Genomic DNA, 25,686 nt, shown 5'->3' with positions numbered 1-25,686 from the left:
AAGAGAAAACATTTCAGAGGCCAGTAAGCTGACACATATTCAGGGTTCACTTAGGGAACAAGATTTTTCTCACTTTCACTCACATAAGGATGCCGGCTTTAACCTAGATGACCTCCCATAATGGCCCCAGCTGTGAGATGACCAAGTAGAGACGTGAAGAAGGGCTCTGCCAGAAGAACCTGTCAACCCTACATCTAGACAAGCTCAAGCTGCGTGCATATTTGGGCGTGGCTTTGTCAGACCCTCCCAGGGGAGGTTGTAGTGAGCAGCTTTCACACTGGAGCAGATAGGTGCTTTAAGGATCACAGCTGGATGGAATTTTCCAACAGCACAGGTCGGTGTTAAATTGGGCAAACATCTCTCCAAAGCAGGAGGTGTTAAAGACCAGACAGGAGACAGAATGGAATACCCCAGGCCTGACCCTTCCAGCACATTCAGAATCCTCAGCCAATGAAGAATCTGGGTGATCTCTCCTGCCCTGCAGGGATCAGTCCTTGGGGTGTTTAAGCCTGTGCCTTCTTGTACCTTATCTGGCTCCAGGCTTTAGCTTTACAGAATAAGGCTCATGCATTTCACAATGTTTGCCTCATGCAGAAGCCAAACAGGAAAAGAGAACATAAAAAAAAAAAAATCACCTACCATCTGTTGCTGAAGCCTAGGGAGAGGGCATTAAATCCCCTGTGAAACACCTGTTTGGCCACATGAAAATTGATGTGCTTAATAGAACTCATATCAGTCTGCACATCTTATACTGGCAATTAGAGTAATGAATGAGCCAGGGCTGTGGCTGCAATTGTTGATCTAATTAAGTTGGATAAACTAATTTCAGCAGGAAGGCAGAGGGTAATTCTCCCAAAGCAACTACGCCACTAAACTTATTTAAAAACCCATGTGTGTAGAAGAAACAGGCTGCCTGGTGGGGTGGCCAGAGCCTAGTCTCAAATCAATACTTGTGACAGATTCTCTCTGGGCCTGTTTTCTTCTGTTGGAACAGAGGTGCACGTGGCAGAGGAGAGTGTTATATGGGGGAAGGGGAGGATGTACAAGTGCAGGGCTCCATTAGGAAACTTCACTCTTCTACCACTCTGCCAGTGTAAGCTGACCAGGGCCATCTGCTTCTCCAGTCCTCCTTTAGACTTCAGTCTGGTGTCCCAGAGTATGACTCTAGTAACCGCTGTCTACTCGACTTAGAAGGGAAATTTTTCTTTAAAGAAATTAAATTCCCTTTTCATTTCTTGAGAGTAGGTGCTCAGCAGATTGGCATTTGATCAAATTAGAAGTATCACCTGGAGTGACAGCTGAGGGCAAGCTGCAGCGAAACAATAGCCACGGGAGACTAGCTCTCTGCCAGAAAAGGGGCAAGAAGACATAACTTAAGCTCTAAGGGCCCGTCTTTCTCCCAACTAAACCTTCTCTACCAAGTCCCTTTCTGAGCCAAGTATTTCTTAGACCTTACCATACACATTGGGAAAAAAAAAATCAGAACTGCCAAGCTGTTCCCCAAAAAATACCCATGTGAAGACAGAGAGTGTACTTCAGACTGTGCATAATCTTTATCAATAGTGGAGAAACTGGGACTAGGGTTGTGGCTCAGTGGTAGAGCACTAGCCTAGCACTTGCAGGGGCACTGGATTTGATCCTCAGCACCACATAAAAAAAAAAATTTAAAATAAAGGTATTGTGTCCAACTACAACTAAAACAAAATATTTAAAAAAAATTAGTGGAGAAACTGACTTAAGCTAAAGGTCTTTGATTTATCCTGGGCTCCAAGAAATAGTTTTCTATTTAGATTCAGCTCTCTTTCATTTTAGAGGCTAAATTCAACATTCATGTCTTAAATTGAAGGCCAACTTAAGGCCTTTTGTTTTCTCTAACTGTTGAAAACACTACTGGAAACTTCGTCCACTGGTTGTAGCTCCTCAGGCATGAAATATGAGAAAGGCAAGGCCTTGACTGATGACCTGGACAGGAATTTCCCAGGTGCTTCAAATGAAGGACACTGTCAGTTGACCATGAGCTTCCTATTAGAATCGGGCAACGGGCACCTCCATAAGTGTGTGTACCATTGAGGAAAGAGCTCAGTGCTCAGATGAGAGGCCATCAATGGCTTAGATGAATAGCTCTTTCCTGAAACCAATAATTTCAAAATTAATTTTCTACATTGAAAAATATTTCCTCTAAGTTAAAGAAGAAAAAAAGGAACACATGCCATTCTAATTCTTTACCTTATAGATAAGGAAGTTAAAATCCAGAGAGGTACAGTAACCTGCCCAAGGTCACACAACCAGCCTCATCCAGCTTCAGTACTCTTATCTGCACTATGCTCTACCATCTTTATGGGCAACATATATGTAAGTCAAACAACACTTTAGTTAGGTTTATATAGCTCACTTTGTTTTAAAAAAAAAAAGCACTACAATAATTATGTTTCCACCAGAAGTCGATGATTTCACTATCCATGCTTCCAAATAGTTTTGTCCTAGGTGTGCCTTTCTGCATATGGGACATACTGCTCTTCTCAAGACCCTGCCAGCCATTTGCCAGACACTATAGAGAATTATAGCATTAACTAGCTTGAGAATACTGACTGAATGTAAACTCGACTAGATATAAAACATTCCCCCACAAAGACTTTGTCCACCATATTCAAATACCTAAAGGATTGTGAAATTTGCTTGCAATTATTTAAAATGCAATCTCCTTTGTTACCCAAGATATTCCTTTTACGCCCTATTCATGGATTAAAAATAGATATTCAGACATGGTCCATCTACACTAATGAGGCAGTAAACCTGGACCTCTTGAAGTGTGGCAACAGTCACTTTCATTTGATGAGCACCCGCTCTGTGCTGGACAGGGATGTTCTGTTCTAAAACACAGCTGTGTGGGTTTCCAGCTGAATGTGGCCCATAAAATATTAGGAAGGCTTGGTTCCTTGGCTCCTGCCTATCTCTATGATGGGTTAATAAATGCAATCAACAAGTAATTAAAAATAATTCTGATGTGTTTCAGAGAGTAAGATCTTAGAGAACACTCTGGAACATTACTTAGCTGCCCCCTAGTGTTTTAGAAGGATTCACAAACTGCTGACAAGTAGAAAAATGCCAAGAAAAGACTACTGGGGCGCCTGGGGTTGTGGCTCAGTGGTAGAGCGCTTGCCTACCATGTGTGAGGCACTGGGTTCGATATCAGCACCACATAAAAATAAATAAATAAATAAAGTTATGGGCAACTACAATTAAAATATTTAAAAAAGGACTACTGAGTTCTAGTATAGACTAGGGGGTCCCCAAACTATAACCCAAAGGCCAAATCTAGCTGCTGCCTGCTTTTATATGACCTTCAAGTAGCTGTTACATTTTTAAATGTTGGGGGGCATGGCAAAAAAGAATATTTCATAACACATAAAATGTCATATGAAATTTAAATTTCAGGGTCCATAAATGACATCTAGGTGGAATAGTGCCATACCTACTCATTTGTATATTGTCTGTGGCTGATCTTGAGCTCCAACAGCAGATCTAAATAATTCCAACAGGGACTACATGGCCTGCAAGGCCAAACATATTTACTACATGGCCCTTTATAAAAATGTTTGCATATCCATACTTTAAAGAAAAAAAAAAACAGCTAGAAGACCCTGGGAATATACAATGATATCTCTACATCCCGCTCTCTCCAGCTTCAAGATCTCAGACCTTCTATAAAGGAATATAGATTGATGGAATGTTTAGGAATTACTTAAGCTCCTCCATCAGAATAAAGAGGCTATGTAATTCATAGAGAATGTAATTATGTTGTCAAATTATTAACTATGTGATTGTCATACTAACAATAAAGATAATTATATCATCATCCTAGGTGATACTTAAAAGTTCTCTAGAAAGCAAGTGGAAACTTGTTTGGGGGAGGAGTTTTCTCTTTTAATCACACGTTCCCAGAGTTTTCACTGCTTGGTAACAGGACAACTGTAAGGGAATCATCATGTAGAAATGTAACAAAGTGTAATATTATTCATTAGTCCAGGCATGTTGGATCAGCAGTTGATAATTCATCCATAACAATAAAGAGTAAAACAAATCTGAGGGGAATCAGATTTTTATTTTTTAAAAAAATTCAGAATGTTGCTTTCTGTACTGTTTGGGGGAATGGGTCAGAGTTTGGGCAATTTGAGCTAGGGTTGTGGCTGAGTGATAGAGCACTTGTCTAGCATGTGTGAGGCCCTGGGTTCAAGCCTCAGCACCACACAAAAATAAAGAAAGAAAATTAAGGTATTGTGTTAAACTACAACTAAAAAAATTTTTTTAAAAAGTTTGGGCAATTTGGATGAGTCTTTTTCTGTTTATCAGAAACTTCATGGAAAGATGGATTGAGGCCTCACTTTGAGTGGGATTTGCAATTTAGGAGACAGGCATAAAAACAAACACTTTATCTGACCTGAGGAGTCCCTTTGCCTGGCCATGATCTAAGCTCATCCAATATAATATCCCACCTGGTTTCCTTTTCATGAAAAGGCCTTGTCTTACAAATATAATTAACAGATGTGCATATTGACTCACACAGAAGCACACAAACTCACTCTCACTCTTTCTCTTCCCCATCCCCCATAACAATCATAAAAATGAGGGGAAGGAGGAGAAACAAGATATAACATGTTGTTGATACATAAGCCTTACCAAACTAGACTCACACTTTGGACACTAAAGGTAAAAACATGCCTTGCCTAACATTGAACATACAGTCGTCCCTCAGTATCTGCAGGGGATTGATTCCAGGACACTCCCCCCACCCCATACCAAAATCCACAGATGCTCAAGTCTCTTATATAAAATGGCAATGCACTGCATATGACCTACACACATCCTCCTCCCATGTACTTTCAATCATCTCTAGATTACTTTTGATTCTTAATACACTATAAATGCAATGTCAGTAGTCATTTAACCATTATTTAGGGAAAGAGAAAAAGGTTGCACATATTCAGTAGAGGTGCAATCTTTTTCATTCCCAAATATTTTAAGTCTGCAGTTGGCTGGATGCGGAGATGTGAGACCTGTGGATGTGGAACCCATGGATACAGAGGGTCGACTGTATAGGGGTTTCTATAACCTGGCAAGCATAGAGCACCAAGGAAGGGAAACAAAACCTATGTATAACCATTATGTGTCCTTAAAGTTATAGAGTAAAAAAAATAACATAAAATCCTATCAAGTTTAGATTTGGAAACTATGAGATGCTACTTCTCAATTTGTAGGCCTTCTAACAAGAAGCCATCAATTCAAGAAGTACTTCACTACTAATTTCCTTTTAACAATTCATTATAGTTAACCACAATTGGACTGGGATTTAGGCTCCAAATCTACATGTTAGCTATTTTTTCCCAGTGACTCTTATATAGCAGGAAAGAATATCTAAACTTCTGTGAGGTTTTCAATTCTACCAATAAGCCTGGCACTGTGGCACATGCCTATAATCCAGCAGCTCAGTAGGCTGAGGCAGGAGGATGGCGAGTTCAAAGCCATCCTCAGCAAAAGCAAAGCACTAAGCAACTCAATGAGACCCTGTCTCTAAATAAAATACATAATAGGGCTGGGAATGTGGGGCTCATTGGCCTAGTGCCCCTTAGTTCAACCCCTGGTACCACCTGCCCCCCCACAAAATTCTACCAATAAACAAACTCAGCCAAGGAGTTTATAATACTACTGTACTTCATTCATAGTGTCAGAAACAAAAGGAATCAGATCCTAGTCATTGAAAGAATGTCAAGCTGTTGGATGAGACTACCAGCCTTGGTGGTTTGACACCTTTTCTGCCCTACCAGAGTTCTATAACCCCTAAGAGATAGGAAGAACTAAGGACTTGTGCTGGGCTGACTTATATTAATGCGAACATTATAAAAAAGAAATTATGATGGGAAAAACTTGTGCTGGGAAAAGGTTGTACTGAGCTATGAAAAGTATGAAAGGGATCCAGATTATCATCCCTTTGGAATCTAGTAAAATAATCTACCTTTATGTATGAAAACTCAGTTTCAGCCTGTGGAAGTTGAGTGAGAAACCACACTCTGGCTCTCAAGAGTTTAATCAGAACATCTCTGGACACCTGAAGTTCCTCCCACAGGGAACTGGGCAGTCAGCAACAATTCTCCAAGTAGCACTGGGGAAGGGGAAGACTAAAAGGCCAGAAGCCAATAATATGCAGAAGCCTTCAAGAACTTAACCCTAAGGGAGCAGAATGAAGAGACACAATGAGTGAAAGCAAGGTCTACTTCCCTTCCCCAATAAATGACTTCCAGAGTTTTTTTTTTCAGCCATCTCTCACTAAGGAAGCATCTATCCAAGGAAAGAATAAACTCTCTCCTCAAGTGGCTTACCCAGTACAGCACATCTGTCCAGCCCTCCATGGTGATACACTGAAACACAGTGAGCATGGCAAAGGCAAAGTTATCAAAATTGGTGATGCCTCCATTTGGGCCAACCCAGCCACTCCTACATTCCGTGCCATTGGTGGTACACTGGCGTCCATTCCCTGAGAACGCACATGGAGCTGGGTCCTCTTCAGCTACGATATCTGTAAAGACAAAGCAGGATATGCCATACTTGGGAGAGGAACATCCAAGCCCAGAAGACATGCTAAAGCCCAGAACACCCCATCTCCCACTCATGCCGTCTCAGAATCCTAGTTGCCCTTCAAGGCCATTTTGAATACTTCTTCCTCAATGGAATTTGCCATTTCCTCTCATCACAATCCACTACTCTTCACTCTGTACTCACTCTTACAGTTCTTTCCTGAGCTTATAGATCACAATGTTATTGGTTTGGCTCATGGAGGTCCCTTATCTTGTTTGCTAGGACACATTACACAGGAAATCAGAATGGAAATGAAATTAAGTTCTCATTTATTCTTAACATAATTCACACTAAGAACTAGCTCAAAAAAATAGACTTTCTGGTATATTTGGCATCAAGAAATACCCTTCTCACATTTTTTATTTTTTTAAAGATTTTTTTTTTCTAAAACGAAACATTGCTTATTGGGGAAACCAAAACTTTTAAAAGTTAGATTAGTTACCATTTTCAGTTCTTACCTGAGTCAGCAAAAAAACATGTTTTGTGCATTTTTCCAATAAAAAGTTCCAATCCTATAATAGCATAGATTATGATTACAAATAATACCAAAAGGGCTATGTGAAGGAGGGGAACCATGGCTTTTATAATGGAGTTCAGGACAACTTGTAAACCTGGGAAAGAGAAAAATCAGTTTGTGAGCCAGGAAGACAATTCAGATGAGGCACATATATTATTCCTAATAATACTTGCTCTGTTTAAGATGTATAGTAATAAAACTGGATGGAAGGTGAGCTGAAGAGGAGACTTACAGATCATCTAATCCAACTGCCTATCAGGATGGAAAAACTAAAGCCTGAGAAGGACTACTGATGTCACTCATTCATTTATTTATACATTACTTATCCATTCAACAAAACTCCTTGACCATCTACCATGTGCAAAATAAAGGTTAGTGCTTTGGATGATATGAAAAGATATTACATAAAGTATCTCTCTCAAGGTAATGTTCTAGAAGGAAATATAAGAATATTATACAAATTATTCTCAGGTAGCACACAGATGCTATGAGCATATTAAATGGTTAAAATTAAAAAGAGATGAAAGACATTGCCCTTGAGTAGGGTGAGGGAAGACAACTCCTAACAGGGCCTACAGGGTGAGTAGGATGGATTTCCACAGATGGGCATGGAGTGAGAACCCAGTACCAAGAGCAGCACAGCAGGAATGGGGTGAGGGGTTTTTTTGAAAATATATATGTATTTATTTATTTAGGTTTCAGGTGCACACAATATCTTTATTTCACATTTATGTAGTGCTGAGGATCGACTCCAGTGCCTCGTGTATGCCAGGGTGCATGCTAGGCGAGTGCTCTACCACTGAGCCACAACCCCACCCCTGGGGCAAGTTTTGATCAGTGGTCATGTAGTAGGAAAGAACATCAGGAAAGAGAAGAAGATTGCAGCCATATCACTCTGAGTTTTGAATTTGGGTTATGGAGCCAGACTTCAGTCCATCAGCAAAAGGTAGCTTCCTCATAAAGATGAACAGGACAGCAGCAGGTGAGACAGGCAAGAAGTATTTCAAGAGTGCAGGGACTCCCAGGTAGGTTAGAATGAGGATTAGGATGAGACCAGAACTCAACAGTCAGGTGGAATGAAAGAAAGGCACCTGGTGGCACTCTGAATATCTAAGCCAGGGTAATAAAGCAAATCCCAACATCCAAAACAAAAACAAGTGTTTCAAAAGAAGGATCTTTCAGAATTAGGGACAAAGGCCAGGAGGCAGAGGAAAAAGAGTGACTTTAGATCTGTCCAGTTTGAACACTTGGCATAACATTAAGGTGCAAGTGTCCCGTAGCTGAAATGTGAGCTTGATAAAGGAGAGATACAGGCATTACACAGAGCAACCGTGTAGGTCCAACTGCCAAGGAAGAGATGGGAATGATGAAGAGGGTTGGTGGGGGATTGGGAGAAGAACAGCAGGAATCAGAACCCACACTAGAACCAGGCTTCCTGGCTCCCTGGTTACTGGTCCAGCATTCTCCCCAACACCCATGATCTCAAATTCTGCTGTTTTTTTCTTTTCTCCTTGTCCCATTGTCTCTCTTTTCTCAAACTGCCCCTTTTCTAGTATATTCTTAGTTTCCTAATACCTATTCAAAGAAAGAATATAAGACACTGATATACTAAAGGTAAATAAATTAAAAGTCAGAATAAGCAAAGGAAAGAGAATACTTACCAGCAATAAAAACAAAAGTTTGCCATTACAAGTAGCCTTGGGAAGAGTCAGGGGAGTGGGAAGGTCAGGGAAGGAAGATTGACAAGAGGGTTCCACATCCAAGAAGACCCTGTCTTTCTAAAGCCTTCAATACAACACAATACTCGGTGCTACCTTTAAATGTTTAAATGTTTATTTTGGGGGAAATATGACAAGTAATATGATTTTAATATTTTTGCATCCTAAAAGGAATTAAATGGAGGGGCATGAAAAACATTGGCTCGAAACTATGTGGAGGGGCTGGGGCTCGGGCTCAATGTAGCGAGTTTGCCTTGCAAGTGTGAGGCCCTAGGTTTGATCCTCAGCACCACATAAAAATAAATTAACAAATGAAAGTATTGTGTCCATCTACAACTAAAAGAATATTTTTTAAAAAATTAACTATGTGGACAGATTTGTTTTTAAAGAGAGAGAGAGAGAGAGAAAATTTTTTTAATATTTATTTTTTAGTTTTCGGCGGACACAAATCTTTGTATGTGGTGCTGAGGATTGAACCCGGGCCGCACGCATGCCAGGCAAGCGCACTACCGCTTGAGCCACATCCCCAGCCCCAGATTTATTTTTTATTCGTTTTTTTTGGGGGGTGGGGGGGTGGGGGACATGGATAGGTCATCCGAAATCATCCATCAGTTAGCTTTTCAAGATTATGGAAACTATATGCCTCACGAACATTTTTATGTTTAGTGTAACAACTGTATTTCAGATTGGCCTAATTTATGAGATGATAGAGTTGTACCTTAATGTGAACAAGTATATGAACTTTATATTCAGTTCCTTTGGACATAATCAACATGTACAGTAGATCTCATGGGACTCTAATCAAGGAGGTATGAGAAGGAGTAGAATGAATTGCCAGGCCAAGAATGAGGGGACGTGGTGCTGGCCTTATGCAGCTGCCACCAGCTTGAGAACCTCCAGTCACCACCTCTTGACAGGCCTTGGCTTGCTTACTTAAAAGAAGATGCAGAGAAAAGAGCCTTTTTTAACAGATGATGCTTAGAAAACTGTGTGTTTTAGGTGTTGAGTTCTTTGTATATTCTGGATATCAATCCCCTATCAGAGAAGTAGCTGGCCAAGATTTTATCCCATTCTGTGGGCTCTCTTATGCTCTTAATAATTTCCTTTTCAGATTGATGGCATCCCACTTATTGAATTCTTGGTTTTATTTCTTGTGCTTTTGGAGTCATATTAAGGAAGCCAGTGCCAGCACTTACATGATGAAGTGTTGGCCCTATGTTTTCTTTTAGCAGTTGTAGAGTTTGATATAATTCCTATGTCTTTGATCCCTTTCAATTTGAGTTTTGTTCAGGATCAGAGAGAGCAGTCTAACTTCATTTTTCTACATATAGTTATCAGACTATTCTGGTGAGATGTGGGGAAAAGGTACACTTGTATGTTCTTGGTTGCACTGTTGCCTAGTACAACCAATCTGGAAAGCAGTATGGAGACTCCTCAAAAAACTAGGGATGGAACCACCATTATGACCAGCTATCCCACTCATTGGTATTTTCCCAAAAGATCTAAAATCAGCATACTACAGCAATATAGCTACCTCAAAGTTTACAGCAGCATAATTCACAATAGCTAAAATATGAAATCAATCCAGATGCCTGTCAATAGATGAATGGATTAAGAAACTGTGGCATTTACATACAATGGAGCTCTACTCGGCTATAAAAAAGGATGAGATTATGGCATTTGCTGGTAAATGGATGGAAATGGAGAATATGGTTCTAAAGAATTAAGGTAAATTCAGGAGCTCAAAGGTCAAATATTTTCTCTTATATGCAGAATCTAGAGTAAAATAAAGGAAAGGGGGATGAAAGGATAGGATAATATAAAGAACCAATCAAATGTAAATTAATACACAAGTCAAAGGAAGTCAAGTAGAGGAAGGAGAATGGAAGAGGGGAGGAAGGATAGTAGAGAAAGTGGGGATCATGAACTGAAACTGATTTCCATGCATGTACAAGTTTGTCAGGATGAACTACAGAGCTCTGATTTAAAAAAAAAAAAAATGCAGACATACCAGAGTATCTTTAGAGTTCTTTCCCACTTTGATGATCTTGGAATTTGGTAAACACTGATCAGCTAACTGAATTCGGGTGGTAAAGAACTCCACAAACGTCTGAACTACCACTTTTTGAAATATACTTGCCTTTCACCAATGACTATTCCCATACAAACATGCACACAAAATTATGTCTTCTAGAATAGTCTGAAATCTCTTTTGAAGGGAGCAGACAATTCATAGATAAGTATAAATAATGAAACATTCCTGGGCATTTTCAATGATTGCAGGTACTTAGAGAAGAATCATCAAGCCACAGATGTCAACCAACACAGGAAATAGCATGGCCCTGGAACCTAACTCCTTCCCCTAAAAAACCCATTTGGGTTTGATGAGAGGAATGAATGTTCCCTTCTTGGTCAGTTAAAATAGGGGCTTAAAAGTCCTCCTGTTTCTCCCTGTTGTCCTGTAGGGGGAGAGATCAGATTTCCATCAAGTTGCAAATAGCAATGTTTCTTGGAAAAAGTTAAGCTACACAGTTGAAAACTAGCTCTCCAGAGTATGGAGGGGCACAGTACTAGTCCGTCTGCAGAAACCTCATTAGTCAACATAATGCCACATGGGTTCTGGAATTTTCACCGGCCAGAGGTGCTCATGCACGCACGAGCCACAGCCTCAAAAGTCTGCACGCATCAGTCCTGTCATTTTTCTCTGGGGGAAAAGGCTGTCATGGTTACTTTGAAATTAGATTAAGCTATAACAACTAAATCGGAAACAACATGTTTGCTCACTGAAATTCTCATTTAATCATGTTACACTTAAATAGTCAGTCATTTCCAAGGTATTTCTACTTTTCTCAATTGCTTCCAGACAATTCTGTGGTTCAGACTTGTGCTGATCTTTTTCAATGAAAATAAATGAACCATCTGGAAAAACAAGTACACATAAAACACCACTTCCTACATTTTAAAATGTTAAATTTGGAAATAATTCTGTGGTTTTTTTTTTTTTTTCTTCCAGAGGATTTTTGGTGCATTCTGAGTGCCAACAGGTTTAATAAAATTCCATGAAGAATTTCTGGAGAAGAAAAAAAAATCTGTACTCTTCCGATGACTTTATGAATTGTAGAAAATAGGCACATCCTATAGTCCTGTATCCCTAACTTCAGTTTTGAGCAGGTGACCATCTCAGAAGCACCAGTCCTAAGAAAGGCATTAGGACTTCTATCCTCTGAAGTCCCCAATACAGGGGTCCGACTAAAGGGAAGGACAATGAGGCAAACCCCATACTTCTCAAGGAAGGCTTAGAGGCCTGCAGCTCCAGGCAGCAGTGCACCTGTTCCAATCCAGGTATGATTCAACCTGGCCTGGAGGTCTGATCCAGAAGCAAAACAGGGCCTGGTACTCCCTGGTACGGAGGGCTTAGTGGATATCACCACTATCTCTGGCTCTGAGAACTTCCTCTGTGCTTCAGACATGGTGCTAGGGCTCTCCCTCCATTCTCTAATTAAGTTCTCACAACCACCTTCAAGGCAGGAACTGCTGTACCCTGTATGCTGGTGTGGGAGCTTAGACATTCATCCCTTTCCCTCAGAACTAGACAGACATATAAAGAATGAAATTAAGTCATTTGCAAGAAAATGGGTGGAACTTGAGAACACTATCTTAAATGGAATAAGTCAAACTCAGAAAGTCAAGGGTTGTATGTTTTCTTTCATTTGTGGAAGCTGAAGAGGAAAATCGGGGAAAGGGTTTTGGATCTCATGAAAATTGAAGGGAGATAAGTAGAATAGAGGAAAGGGATTGGGAGAGGCAGGAGGGAAAGAAAAGGAAAAATACTAGGGAATAATATTGGCCAAATTATATTGTTATATTATGTGCATGTATAAATACGCAACAATGAATCCCACTGTTACATGCAACTATAATGCACCAAAATATGGAAAAAATAACTGGACAGGCACAATTCTTAGTAGTAGGATGGCTAACCATGTTTTCCAGAAGCCCAGCCCCCTGTTGCTCCGCACTTTGAAAAAAGGCTGTGAGGCGAGTCCTCCAATACCCTCCATCTACATCTCCTACCACTTTCAGAGAGGCAGGCCTGGGAACAGGGAGATGATGGTCGTATACCATCAGAGAAGAAAACTACATTGGAATCTGGATGTATGAAGCCAAGGTCTCCCACCACTACCCAGCCTCTCCGCAAGAGGAGTCTCTCTTCTACAAAATCAGAATGACAATAATCACCACATGCCCCATTTCAGGGCTATCTTGGAGATCCAAAGTGACAGTGCAAACCACAGTGCTCTGTCAACTGTAAAGGCACCCATGGTCGGTCGGCTGCTGTGCTACTGACGGGTACAAGGCAACTCACCTCAAAGCACTCTGTTTCATAATCCTGAGACCCACCTAGAAGAAACAGATCAGCACAGTCCTGGCTCTAGGAAACAAAAATTGCTTACTGGGCACTCCTGATACTAGTCGAAGTGGTCGTAACACTCGGAAGGCACGGAGGGCTTTGACATCAAAGCCTCCTGATTTGCCGCTAGAGTGGTTCCCGCCTTCTGTTTCTTTGGTTAATTGTTCCAAAATTACACTAAACAATCTGAAAGAAAGAAAGAAATGTCTGTCACTCAGGGAAGCAAAATAGGATGATAATAGTAGTTATTTTTAAACAAGGGCTAATTCTGGGAGGCTGCTGCCTAAGTAAAAGGGAGGCAGAAAATAGGGTTCTTACCCTATCCCTTGTTCTAAAAGGATTTGGGATAGGAGCTAATGTCATCTGTTTCCATGCCAATAGAGCATCCCAAAGCAAGTTAACTTCCACCAAAGTAGAGACTCACAGGGCATCCAGTGATGACAAGTGGAATTGCCCCCAATCAAAATGGAAATAACAGTGATCCTGGTGATCACCATCTATGAGTACTGGTGATATGCGTAAGCACTTCACATCTCATCACATATGTTGTGCAGCAGGGATCAACAACATTTTACGCGTGCAGAGACAAATTCAATGGGAACAAGTAATCTGTTCAATGTCACGCAACTAGTGGCAGACCATTTGAAACCAGGTGTGCTAGTCCCATGAGGATGCAGGTTCCATAAGGACACAAAGTCTTTTCAAAGATTTTGTAAAATAATTTGTTTTTTACTGTTTTGTTCCTTTAGTCTGTTCTAGCCTAGTGCCTAAAACAGCTCCTGACATACAGGAAGTGCTCAAAAAATATTTCATGAGTAAATCAATGAATGACTTCAAAGTCCCACATCTTAATGTGTTATACCACTTTCAAAGCAGTCACTGACACACACCCCCACCCAAACCCTCATAGGAATATTTAGGAAATGATGTAAATCACAGATGCTAAGGAGCTGTGCAAAGACTAAAAACAGTTACCTGAGGGAAGGGATTAATACCATTTTCTTTTGAAATATGAATAATATTGTATCTGGCAAACAGGATGAATTTTTTCCTGCTCTCAGAAGGCTTTTTTTTTTCCAGATAAAGCTATTTTCAGGCAATCTGTTCATTTGACAGTTACTTTTATTCTTTTAAATAAACATTTATTCTTTGGAATTGTTACTCGTTTTTCAGAATAAATATAAATTTACCCACTGCAAATAGCATCGACTCTGGCCAATCAGATTGTAGGAATGATTGGCCCAGCAACAAAGAAAAGGTTCCTAAAGTTTAATTAGCAGCCAAAGGAGAAATTCTGCCACCACTGGCAGGCCTCTGGATCACCAAGACACTAAGTCCATAAAACGCAGGGTGGTCTGATTACAATCCTGATTGGGCACAGCCATGTCGTTCTGGGCATTTATAGACCAGCTCTTTGTTGTAATAACAGTACAGCAATTAGCAATAGATCCAGCCAGAAGGGAAAATAAGCCAGATATCTACCTTTTCAAAGACTTTGTAAAATAATTTGTTTTTAGTTTTTCAAAGCCTCTTACAACAGGCTCTCCCTAGTTATAACTGGGGAAACATATCATATTTATGATAGGTTTCTCATTAGCCTAGTTTAAAAAAATTATTGTGAACTCCTTCAGCAAGAACAAATTCATAACCACACAGAAAACAAGCAAAAGGAAGAAGGAAAACCTCAAAATCTTCTGAAATGTGGAAGCCACAGGAATTTTCATCCCCTGGGGTTAGGAAAGTAATTTATGCAGGTGGTGACTTAAGATTGCCTTCAAGTATCAGTGTTTTGCAGTGTGTACTTTATAGTTCTTTTATACCCTGTTCTTCAGCAATGGCCTTGAAAATAGGTGAATAATGTCTCTCCCATTGCAGAAGAGGTTGAGGAGGAGAGAAGCCAGCTGCTATTCCTGGACTGTACTGGGCTGGAAGGGGCTGGACTACTTCCATATCTAATAGTTCTGAAACTGTTAGGAGTTTAGGAAAGTTTCTTTCTTTGGGCCTCAGTATCCCCCTAGGTAAAATGAGAAGTCTGGATTTAGGGACACCAGAACCCTGCCCTTCCCATTCTCATATTCTGGGATTCTAGTTCCCCTCATTACCACTGTACCAAAACACACACACACACACACAGGCTAAAATGATAAGGACATGAGAAGAACATAATATTTACCCCAAGACAAGAGGAAAAGAAAAAAGAAAGAACCGCCTTAGTAGCTGCAGAATGAGGACACCATGCTCTTCCTCACAAAAGTTTAAGGGATGAGCCTGAACGCCTAAATGTCTCTTTACTGAAAAGTCAGAGAAGTAGGATAAAAGTGGATTTGAATCAGACTGTGTTTTAAAGGGAGTGACATCAGCTCTGCTAGGCCCATTGAGTCCTCCTGTGGTCACATTATTAACAGCTAATATTTCAGAAATACCCATTACTTCCTTAATACTTGGTTAGTGGGAATATTGACAAAAATAATAGGTCACTGTGGACTTGGAACAGAAAATCCATTGAACCAAGATACAGACCGTAGATGGAAACTCTAGTGAGCAGGAATTTGATTCAAATGAACACATCATAATTCATCTTTTAAAAACTTTTATTCTACTTTTTCTTGGACTGTAATTTAATGTACATTTTAGATAAAAAAAATAATCATATGCTCTAAAGTTTTTCGTATTTAATAAGAAAATTGATGAGTCCGGTTCTACTTTAGTTTCCTATGTAACTTAACTTTTAAAATCAAGTTTATTATTTTAATTTACAAATAATAAAATATACCCATTTATAGTGCAGAATAAGGCGAGTCTGACAAGCATATGTCTAGGTAACAAACACGACCACCAAGATGGACTATCTCCAACCCCTCCAACAGCTCTCTCATTCCCCAACGCAGTCATCTTCCCTCTGTCCATCCTCAAGGATCCACAGCTTGGCTCTTTATCCACATAAGATTTTTCCTCTTCTATAGTCTATAACAGTAGGATCATGTAGTATATTCTCCTTTTTGTTTATCTTCTTTTGCTTACCATGTTTTCTTTAGGTTCAGCCAAGTTGTTAAATTTATCAGTAGTTTGTTTCTTGTTATGGGGAGTAAAATTCCACTATGTAAATAAACCATGGTGAGTTTATCATTCACCTGTTGTGGGATATTTGGGTTATTTGAAACCAGCTTTCCTCTATTATGAATAGTCTTTCTGTGGACATGTGTTTTCATTTGCCTTGGATAAAGACCCAGGAGAATTAGTAATAAAGTCACATGGTGGGTTTAACATTGTAAGAAATTAGAAAGATTTTCCTAAGTGGTCGTACCACTTTCCATTTCTAGATGTATTGTGCGAGAGATCCAGTTGCTCCACATGTTGGCTAGGGTTGGATATTTTTGGTCTATTTACGTTTAGTAATCCTAGTGGGCACATAGTGTTTCCATGTGGTTTCAAGTGACATTTTAAAAATTACTAATGATGTTCATCTTTTCAGAAGTTTGTTGGCCTTTCTTTTGGGGCAGGGTTGAAGACTTATTCAAATTTTTTGTTCACTTATGTCTTGCTATTAAGTGGTAAAAATTCTTTATATATCTTGAATACAAGTCCTCTGTTAGATGTAGATACTGTGAACAGTTTTCCTACTCTGAATTGTCTTTTCACCTTCTTCTGTCTTTTGAAGGAAAGTTCTAAATTTTGACAAAAGTCTTATTTTTCAATTATCTTTTTTATGGCTGTGTATCCCTGAGAAATTTCTGCCTACTCTGAGATCATAAAGATATTTTCTCCTAGAAATTTTATAGTTTTTAAATCACACAAGTAGGCCTCTGATCCATGTTAAGGTAATAGTTATATATGGTTTGAAGTAAAAATAGAATTTTTTTATATTGATGAACAGTCATTCCAGCACCATTTGTTGAAAACAGTTTCTTCTTATAAAGACATTTTTCTAAAACCAATTGATCACAAATATGTGGTCTATCCCATTGGTTTTTATGTCAACTCCTTATGCCAATGTCATACTATGTTGACTCCTACAGCTTTACAGTAAGCCTTAAAGTCAGGTTCCAGCTTTGTCTTTAAATATTTCTTAGGCTAGTATAGAGTCTCTCTCATTTCCACATAAATGTTGGAATAAGACCGTCATTCTTCTACAAAAATCCTGCTGGGATCTATATTAGAATTCAATACATAGGGTGTAATTTCTTTCCAAATCAAGCTAACAATATTGAATCTTTCAAAATGTAAGCACAGTACTCCATTTCTTTAGGTCTTCTTTAATTTCTCTCAGCAAGATTTTGTCATTTTAGTGGACTATTTATGCCTAAATAGTTTAAGTTTAGGGGGTTCTAGTGTAAAGTAACATTATAAATATTCATTTCCAATTGATTTTTTTTTTACAGTGCCCTTTCATCTAGAAACATTCATTCAGAAAATCCATCTATGGTTTTAATCTTTTAAATTCACTGAGATTTATTTTATGGCCAAGAATGTTGTCTCTCTTGATAAATGTTCCATGTACAAATGAAAAGAATGTGTATTCTGCTCTTATTAAACCAAGAGTTTAAAAAAAAGAAAAGTCAATTAGGTCAAAAGTATTGTTCAAGTCTCCCTACATCCTTAGTGATTTTCTGTCTACATGATCCATCAATACACTTCAACAGAGTATTGAGACGTACAATTATAGTTGTAGATTTATCTATTCCTCTTTTGCTTCTATCAATTTTTACTATGTATTTTGAAGCTCTGTTAAGAGACATATGTAAATGAGGATTGTTACATTCTCCTGATGAAATGATTTGGGGGCACAGGGTGCTAGGGAAATCAAACCCAGGGCTTCAGACATGCCAAACAAGTTCTTTTTACCACTGAGCCACATCCCCAGTCCCAATAAAATGATTCTTTACCATTATGAAGTCTCTCTCTCTATGCCTGATAATATTCCTTATTGTAAAGTCTACTTTTGAGGTAGTAATATAGCCATTCTGGCTTCATTTTGATAATTTTTGCATGGTGTACATTTTCCTGTCCTTTTACTTTCAAATTGTGTCTTTATATTTAGTGTGTGTGAAGACAACAAAGAGTTGGGTCTTGTTTTTGTACATGCACAGTACGATAAGCTCTGGATATCAATAAGGATTTCACTGAGCTTAAACCTACTGTCTCACTATTTGTTTTCCATTTGTCCTGTCCTTGGTTCCTCCTCCTCTTCCCTGCCATTTCTGGACTGAGTTTTTTTTTTTTTTTTTTTCTCATTTCACTTAGGCTCCACTATGGGTTTATTAACTAAACTTCATCATTTTTCTAGTGGTTTCTCTAGGGCAAGTGCCAAGAAAAAAATTTCCCATAAAGTGCCAGATAGTAAATATTTTAGGAGTTGCAGGCCATAAGGTCTCTGGTGTAACTAATAACTTTGCCATTAAACAACAAATATCCATTGACATGTGGTTGAGTTGCAATAAAACTTTACTTGCCAAAGAGGTAGCAAATAAGCTACTTTATCACTGGGGGCAAGAGGACAAGCTTAAACCAGATTTGATTTACAGAGGATAATTTGCCATTTGGTCTCTAGGGTTTAAAACCTACATGTTAACTTATCCTGCTCTGTCTTCAAGTGTTTTATCATTCCACCTACTGCATAAGCATTTGATGAGTGTAAAACAATTATTTTTCTGTTCCGGACTTTTATGAAATTGTTATATATTGTTTCTACAGAAGGTACAGACTCTACATTTTTTCTCCTAAAGAGCTTCTAAAATGAGAAAAGAAGCCTTTATAGGTACCCATCCATTTATCTTTTCGGGCATTCTTTGTTTTGTGTAGATCCACATTTCTAGCTGGTGTTATTTTCCTTTAGTCTCAAGAACTTTGACATTTCTTGAGGTGCAGGTCTATCAGTCATGAATTCTCAGCTTTGATTTGTCTAAAAGTTGTTTATTTTGACTTCAGTCTTGGAAGATATTTTACTGAATAAGAACCATAGTCTGACTAATTTCCCCCCAGAACTTTAAAGATGTCTATCGTCTTTGGCTTCCATAGCGGATAAAAAGTCTGTGATGTCTTTTTCTCCATTTTAAGATTTTCTCTTCATCTTTGGTTTTTAATAAATTGATTACGGTTATGACGTTCCTTGATGTAGCTTTCTTCATGTTTGGTCTGCCCAGCTGATTTTGAGCTTGTTTAATTTCTGAGTTTTTATTTTTCATCATATTTGGAAAATTTGAAGCCATTCCTTCAAATATATTTTTTTCTGTCTTCTCTAAACCCTCTCCTTCTGAGATTCTAAAATATATCAGTTAAACCATCTGATAACTCCCCACATGTCACCAAGGTGATGTTCATTTTCCCCTTAATTATTATTTTTGAGTTGCTATATCTAAGTTCCCTTTTTTCTTTGATAGTATCTTAATATGCTATTAAGGCAATTCAGAATTTTTGTTGTTTCAGAGGTATTTTTCAGCTCTTAATATTCCATTTGGTTCTTACATTGTCCCATCTTTCCTCATTATAGTTATATATTTCTTTTAGGTCACAAACATTTAAAAGAGCTGTTTTCAAACTATTGTAATGACTTTCTTGCTAATGCTATCATCTCTGTCATTTCTGAGTTTGTTCCAATTGACAGAATTTCCTCCTGATTATGAGTCATATTTCTTCATGGGTCCAGTCTTATTTAACTAGATGCTGGACGTTTGGGAATTACTTCAAGTATTTAGATCTCATTTTTTTTCCTCTGAAGAATGCTAAATTTTGTTTTGTAAAGCAGTTACAGTACTCTTACAGTGGGTCTTCTCCTTTTCAGGCTTCTTTTCAAACACTGTTGGCAAGGGTTTCAGATAATCTTTACACTAGAGCACAGGATGGCAAACTTTTTCTATAAATGGCCAGAGAATAAATAACTTAGCCCTTGTGGACCTAAACTATTCACCTCAAGGATGTAAAAAATAAATATGGCTATGTAACACTAAAACTTTATTTATAAAAACAAGCAGCAGTAGATGGGCTAGGATTTGGCCCATTTTTGCCAATGCCCACTCTAGAGCTGCTTTAGCACAACTACTGATGGTTTTACTGAGGTCCCCACTGCAAATCCAGGGTGTTTAATGAGGCCTTTTACTCCAACTAGTCAGAACTGGAACACCTTTCAGTCCCGTGTCAGCTCTGGTTGTTATTTACTTTATAGCTCCCCAGTTTCTCCTCTTCCTAACAGTGCTCTTTGCCTGGCCTCTTGGAAGTATACTCCACATAAGTGTAGCTTAGTCTTCTGCCCAAACACCAGAGGACCTGAAGGTATATTCATGAAGCCCTCTATGACGAGTTCCCTCCCTTCCCAAATTTGAGGTACTCAGTCGTCCTGAACTCTTGACTCCTAAACTTGGTGAGATCACCATGTTTGCTTTGTTCCATGTCCTTGGGCTGTGCCAGTATGTACAAAATGTCTCTAGGCAGAAAGACAAGGTGATTATAGTATAAGCAATGGAGGTAAGCATCTCCATTCTCTACCAGAACATAAAGTCCAGAGGCAGGTGAGGTACAACAGGGTTAATTACAGAACCAAGAGACGTGCAAGGCTCCTGCTTGCCATTTTTCAACACAGTGCACCATTTCTATATATCTGCCAAATGTTCATTTTTGATGCACTAACTTTGCAATGATGACCTAGATGCTAATGTGCTTTGGTGGTTTTTGCAAAAGCTAACTTTCTTCCATATGGATCCCACTGTAACTTTCTAGGTTGAAAGGACAGGCCCCAAACTGATTTCTCTCTTCCAATATCCAGTAGAATTAGTCTCCAATGATAAGCCAGTGGATTCATGATCAAAGGATAATCCAAAAGAAAAATCACTTGCACAATTGCAAAAGGCAGCTAATCAAAGTTGTGGAGATGAAAATAGCCTATTTTTAAATCTTTCTCTACAGACACAATTTTAGGAAAAACCATACAGCAGCTAGGGTAACTAAGACTCAGAGAAGGCATATAACTTATTCCCTATGTGGGTATTTGGTCCAAAGATCCAGCATTGCTTTGATAACTGATTCATTTCTCTCCTAGGTGTGAAAGGAGTAGGAAAACACAGGCCACTACTTTTTAACATTCTAACTAAAACTATTGGCATCTTCTTCCTGAAACAGGAATTTGAAAGAACACCTGCTTCTCTGCATCTTCTAACTTATTTCCCTTTATGCCAGATAACTGGCATTATTCAGACAATAGTTTTGTTTTTAAAATGGGATTGTGATGTTACAGTTTCTCCCATAAGTCAACAGAAAAAAAAAATAATAGCTTTGCTCAAGGGATGTTAAATAACAGAGTACCTCTGCTATGAAGGGGTGTATATGTAATTTTAGCAGGGTGCTAAGCATTAAGAGCTCCACTCATTTCCTCTGACCACAGCAAGGATGGTTTATTTGTGGAGGTTCAAGGCTTGTAAGGTGAACCATCTTATATCAGGAGCTCAGCCTCCCTTCTGTAACATGTTACTGAATGTAGGAGTATGAACCTTCAAACCAGTCTCTGCTCAAAGACTGACAGAACAGTACTGACAGCCTCAGTATCATTCCTGGTAGGCCCTGGTGCAATAATTGGCATAAAAGAGTAACCATCTTCCCTCAAAAGACTGTGTTCTCTTCATCTCCCAGCCCCACCCCTTTCCCATTTTCCAGATAAATATTTCCTCCAAGTAAGAGGGACTTACCCTACTATTACTATAACAAAATCCAGTAAATTCCATCCATTCCTAACATAAGCATTAGGATGTAGCAATAATCCATATGCAATAATCTTCAAAAATGTCTCGACTGTAAAAATAATCAGGAAGGCATATTCTACTTTTTCCTGTGAAAAGAAACACATACACACACAAAAAAATGTGGGGTGGGAGAGACAAACAAACAGTGATTAGAATCAATATCTCAAAGATATAAGCATTTTTCTCCCAAGTTTTATTATGAGAAAGAAAACAATTACACTGCACCTGGTCCAGGAAGGCATTTTAACACTGAATTTCTCATAAGCAACTAAGTGTAAAACACTTTTCATTCCAGGCTGAATGATTGCATTTTGCCACCTGCCCTAATGCATGTGCAGTGAGTCTGCCTAGGACATAACGGGCATGTTTGTTATTTGCACATATTTGCAAAACGCCTGTTTTCCTCCCGAGATTGCCAAATCAGGTCCAGAAAAGCACAAGGGTGCAACAAAGATTTCAACAGCAACCTTGAACAGAATGTCCTCTGGAAGGAATGAAGATGTGCCTGTTTTGACCCTTATTTCCTCTTAAGTTCATGTCTAATTTTAAGTTAGAGTCAGCTTTATCAATGAAAAACCAGGTGACCTTGGGCAGGTCCCTCCCCTTCTCTGGACATAACTTCCTCATAGGCAGATTGAAATGGAGTAAATTCAGATGGCAAACACTGCCCGACTACTGGCAAGCTTCCTCTCGGTGGCTGACACTTCTGAGGCGCCATCACGTGCTTGTCCAGGGAGCCTGGGCTCAACTTCCAAATCCTTCTCTTCCACCAGCCATTCTCAGAATGCCAAACACCTCAGTGTGCCACCTGCTTGAGGACTACAAAATGGGAAACCTTCCAACTCCAACCCATTATGATTCTACCAGCTAAGGAAAACACCTCAATCATCAGTTCTAAACGTTTTTAACTCCTTTTTTTTTTAATAAATATTTTCTTCATGGGACCCTGGTTTCAATAAAAATAGGGACTAACAGGAATATGCATAACCAAGAGGCATTCCTGGGCTAGAAGCTACTTAATAACTAAATGAAAAAATCACTTAGCACATCTTCTGTCCTGAACAAGAAGCCGGGATTAGGAAAAATTCTCCACTCTCGTCCTCATCCTTGAAAAGTCTGGTCTGGTGGGGGAATGTGAGGGTTTCAAACCTGCACCCACAGAACCTCTGGAATCACAAGAAAGGTATTGGATAAAGAGCAATTCTCTACTTTTAGCCCTCTGCTAAGGCCTAAGTCCTCATCCACTTCTCCCTTACCCTTCCTTTTCGTGACTGACAAAGTGGGAGCTCTTCTATGTCATGTATGTTGTAGACATTTTTATAAATGCAAACTTTTGGTTTTTAAAGAAAATTTAAGCTCCTGAAGGAAAACTATTTTTAAAATAATCTCTTAAAATATTCACTTTGGGATGATACCAACAGACCTTATATATATTTGCTTGCAGAAGCCCCAGTACCCTTTTACATTCAAATGTTAAGTCTTGCCTAAGCTACCCCAGGCTCTGTCTGTGACCAGAGTACTGGCCCCCTGTCCCTGGCTGTCCCAAGGGGAGCTTCCCCCATGCCTTGCTGCCATTATCTCCTTGTTAGCCACCAGGGGAACCATCTAAACACGGCTGTGCATCCTAGCCAGCACCCCCATTTGCCACTCTCCACTGGTCATGTAAAAGTCAGTTTATCAGTTCTTCCTTCCCTTGCCCCAGAGCATCATGGTTCCTGTCATTTCTAAACCTGCCCTCCAGAGCTCCCTTTGATCCCTGGCATACCATCACAGCAGGAGGCACACCACACAATCCTACATTCACCCTGCTGTGATATCCGGAGAAGAAGCAGGGCACATTTTGCCACTGGTGGGGGTGGGGGGCAGATACAGGAAGGCTTGTATAAGGCAGGAACTGTTAACTCTGAAAGCTCAAGGAAGAATTCTGTTATATAAACCACAGGAAAAAAAAAAAATCCCTGAAAACACAACCTGCTATACTCAAATCAGACCCTGGCCACCAAATGCACATCGTCAATATGTTTTTGAGACATAATATTCTAAGGGAACGAGATAATCTAAAAACAGCACACTGATTTTTACAATTCCTCTTCCGTTTTTATCCTTTCTGCTGTATTTACTAGGCCAGACAGGAAAAAAAGGCTTTTGCTGCTATCAATATTCATAGCAGTTACATCCCTACGTCAAGACAGCATTATACTTCAGAGCAGAAAAACAAGGAAGGGAACAGAGAGTCCACCTACCAAACACAGCTTGTTTTTCCTCTTTGGCTTTTATTTATAAGTAATTTTGCCACCACAATACAAGGACCATTAGTATAACTAAATTGGTGAAGGTTCTTTTATACCCTTCCCTGTCCTCTTCCCCACCCCCACCCCTTTTTTTTTTTTTTAAAGACTTTGGCTTCCTTTTCCAAAATCCTTAGTGAATTACTTGATGGAATCGATTCTAAAAAATGTAACATTGCTTTAAAGTGATTCTTTATTACAGAAATTCTACCATAACTGAACAATCAGAGCCCATAGAACAGGTTGCCCAGAAGCCAGTGTCATCCTGGTCCTCAGTCCTGACACTAAAAAGGACTCCTATGAGATAAGTGTAGCTCTACATTAAACAAATGCAGAGTCTTAAAAAAAAAAAAGATGCAAAACAATAATAGAGGGAATGGGATAATTATTTGCTTTACAAAAGGATTGGTCATTTGAGAAAAGAAAGTCAAGTGAATTTGAAAAGGAAACCAATAAGAGATTCAGGTTTCTAACTGCACACAGGGGAAACAGGAGGCAAGATGCGGTACAGAGCAGACACTGAGGTCACTCGGCCAAGACAGATGTGAGCACAGGAAGATGCAACAGTAAGGATAAGGAAGAAGTAGCTGAGCAAGAACCCTTCAGACCAGACATGCAGTGGGCTGTCCCTCCTATATGGCCTGGACAGAGCTACATTTTAAAAGTTCCCCTTCCCAGGCTAAACAGAAATACTACATGATCTCCAATTCCCCTCCATATGTCAGGCAGAGACAGGCCTGTGTCACTCAGCCACCCAACATGCCAGGTTTCTCCTCATGGCAGGAGGTCCTGTTTAGCAGAGTTCTCCCTTTAGAAAACCACCACCAGAGACCACCTTATATATGGACCCACATTCCCTATGAGACCTTGGCCAAAGAAATAAAGGGTTAACTCTAATTCTGAAACCTGGTCTATCTTCTTTAAATAGTGATATTTCACCAATAGGATAGTCTCTAAAACAATTTACAGTTTCTAAAAACAGTTATCTTACACAGAACCTTAAGAAACAAACTCAACTGGTAAGAATTAGGAGACGTCAGAATCTTTGTTTCTTGGTTATATCCTCTTATCAGAAATCTTTTAACTAGCTGTGTAATATCAATGTTCATCTGTCTGTCCATCCACCCATCCATCCATCCCTGAGCACCTGGTTGCTCTTCAGCAAAATGGGATCCCTAGTCTCACAGAACTTCCAATTTGTGTCAGAAGATCAAGAAAGGCTTGACACAGCCAGGTGATATTCACCTTTTTGCTTTGCTCATCTACCACATGGCCCCAAGTCTTTGAGAAGGCTTTTCTGACTTGTACTCCACCAGTACTACCCTCCCCCATCTCTTCTGTACCCTGCTAGTCCCCTACTATCCAGAACTACCCTATTGTCAGGGAACATCCCTTA

The 25,686-nt window shown here is 39.4% G+C and overlaps 1 protein-coding gene across 3 annotated transcripts in view; it reads right to left on the bottom strand.

Moving 5' to 3' along the window:
- Cacna1d (calcium voltage-gated channel subunit alpha1 D) overlaps positions 1–25,686 on the bottom strand; it is a 312,883-nt gene that overhangs the window by 132,242 nt on the left and 154,955 nt on the right. For all 3 annotated transcript variants that reach the window (XM_027947780.3, XM_027947782.3, XM_027947777.3), the window contains exons 4-7: positions 21,949–22,088; positions 13,320–13,462; positions 7,089–7,241; positions 6,375–6,571 (exon numbers count right to left, since the gene is read on the bottom strand). In XM_027947780.3, the coding sequence (XP_027803581.2) occupies positions 6,375–6,571; positions 7,089–7,241; positions 13,320–13,462; positions 21,949–22,088 (633 nt within the window). The remainder of the gene's footprint in view (positions 1–6,374; positions 6,572–7,088; positions 7,242–13,319; positions 13,463–21,948; positions 22,089–25,686) is intronic.

This window comes from Marmota flaviventris, chromosome 1 (assembly GCF_047511675.1).
Source record: "Marmota flaviventris isolate mMarFla1 chromosome 1, mMarFla1.hap1, whole genome shotgun sequence".
Lineage (NCBI taxonomy): Eukaryota > Metazoa > Chordata > Mammalia > Rodentia > Sciuridae > Marmota > Marmota flaviventris.
The sequence above is the reverse complement of the archived record's forward strand: the minus strand, read 5'-3'. Positions and strand labels throughout refer to the sequence as shown.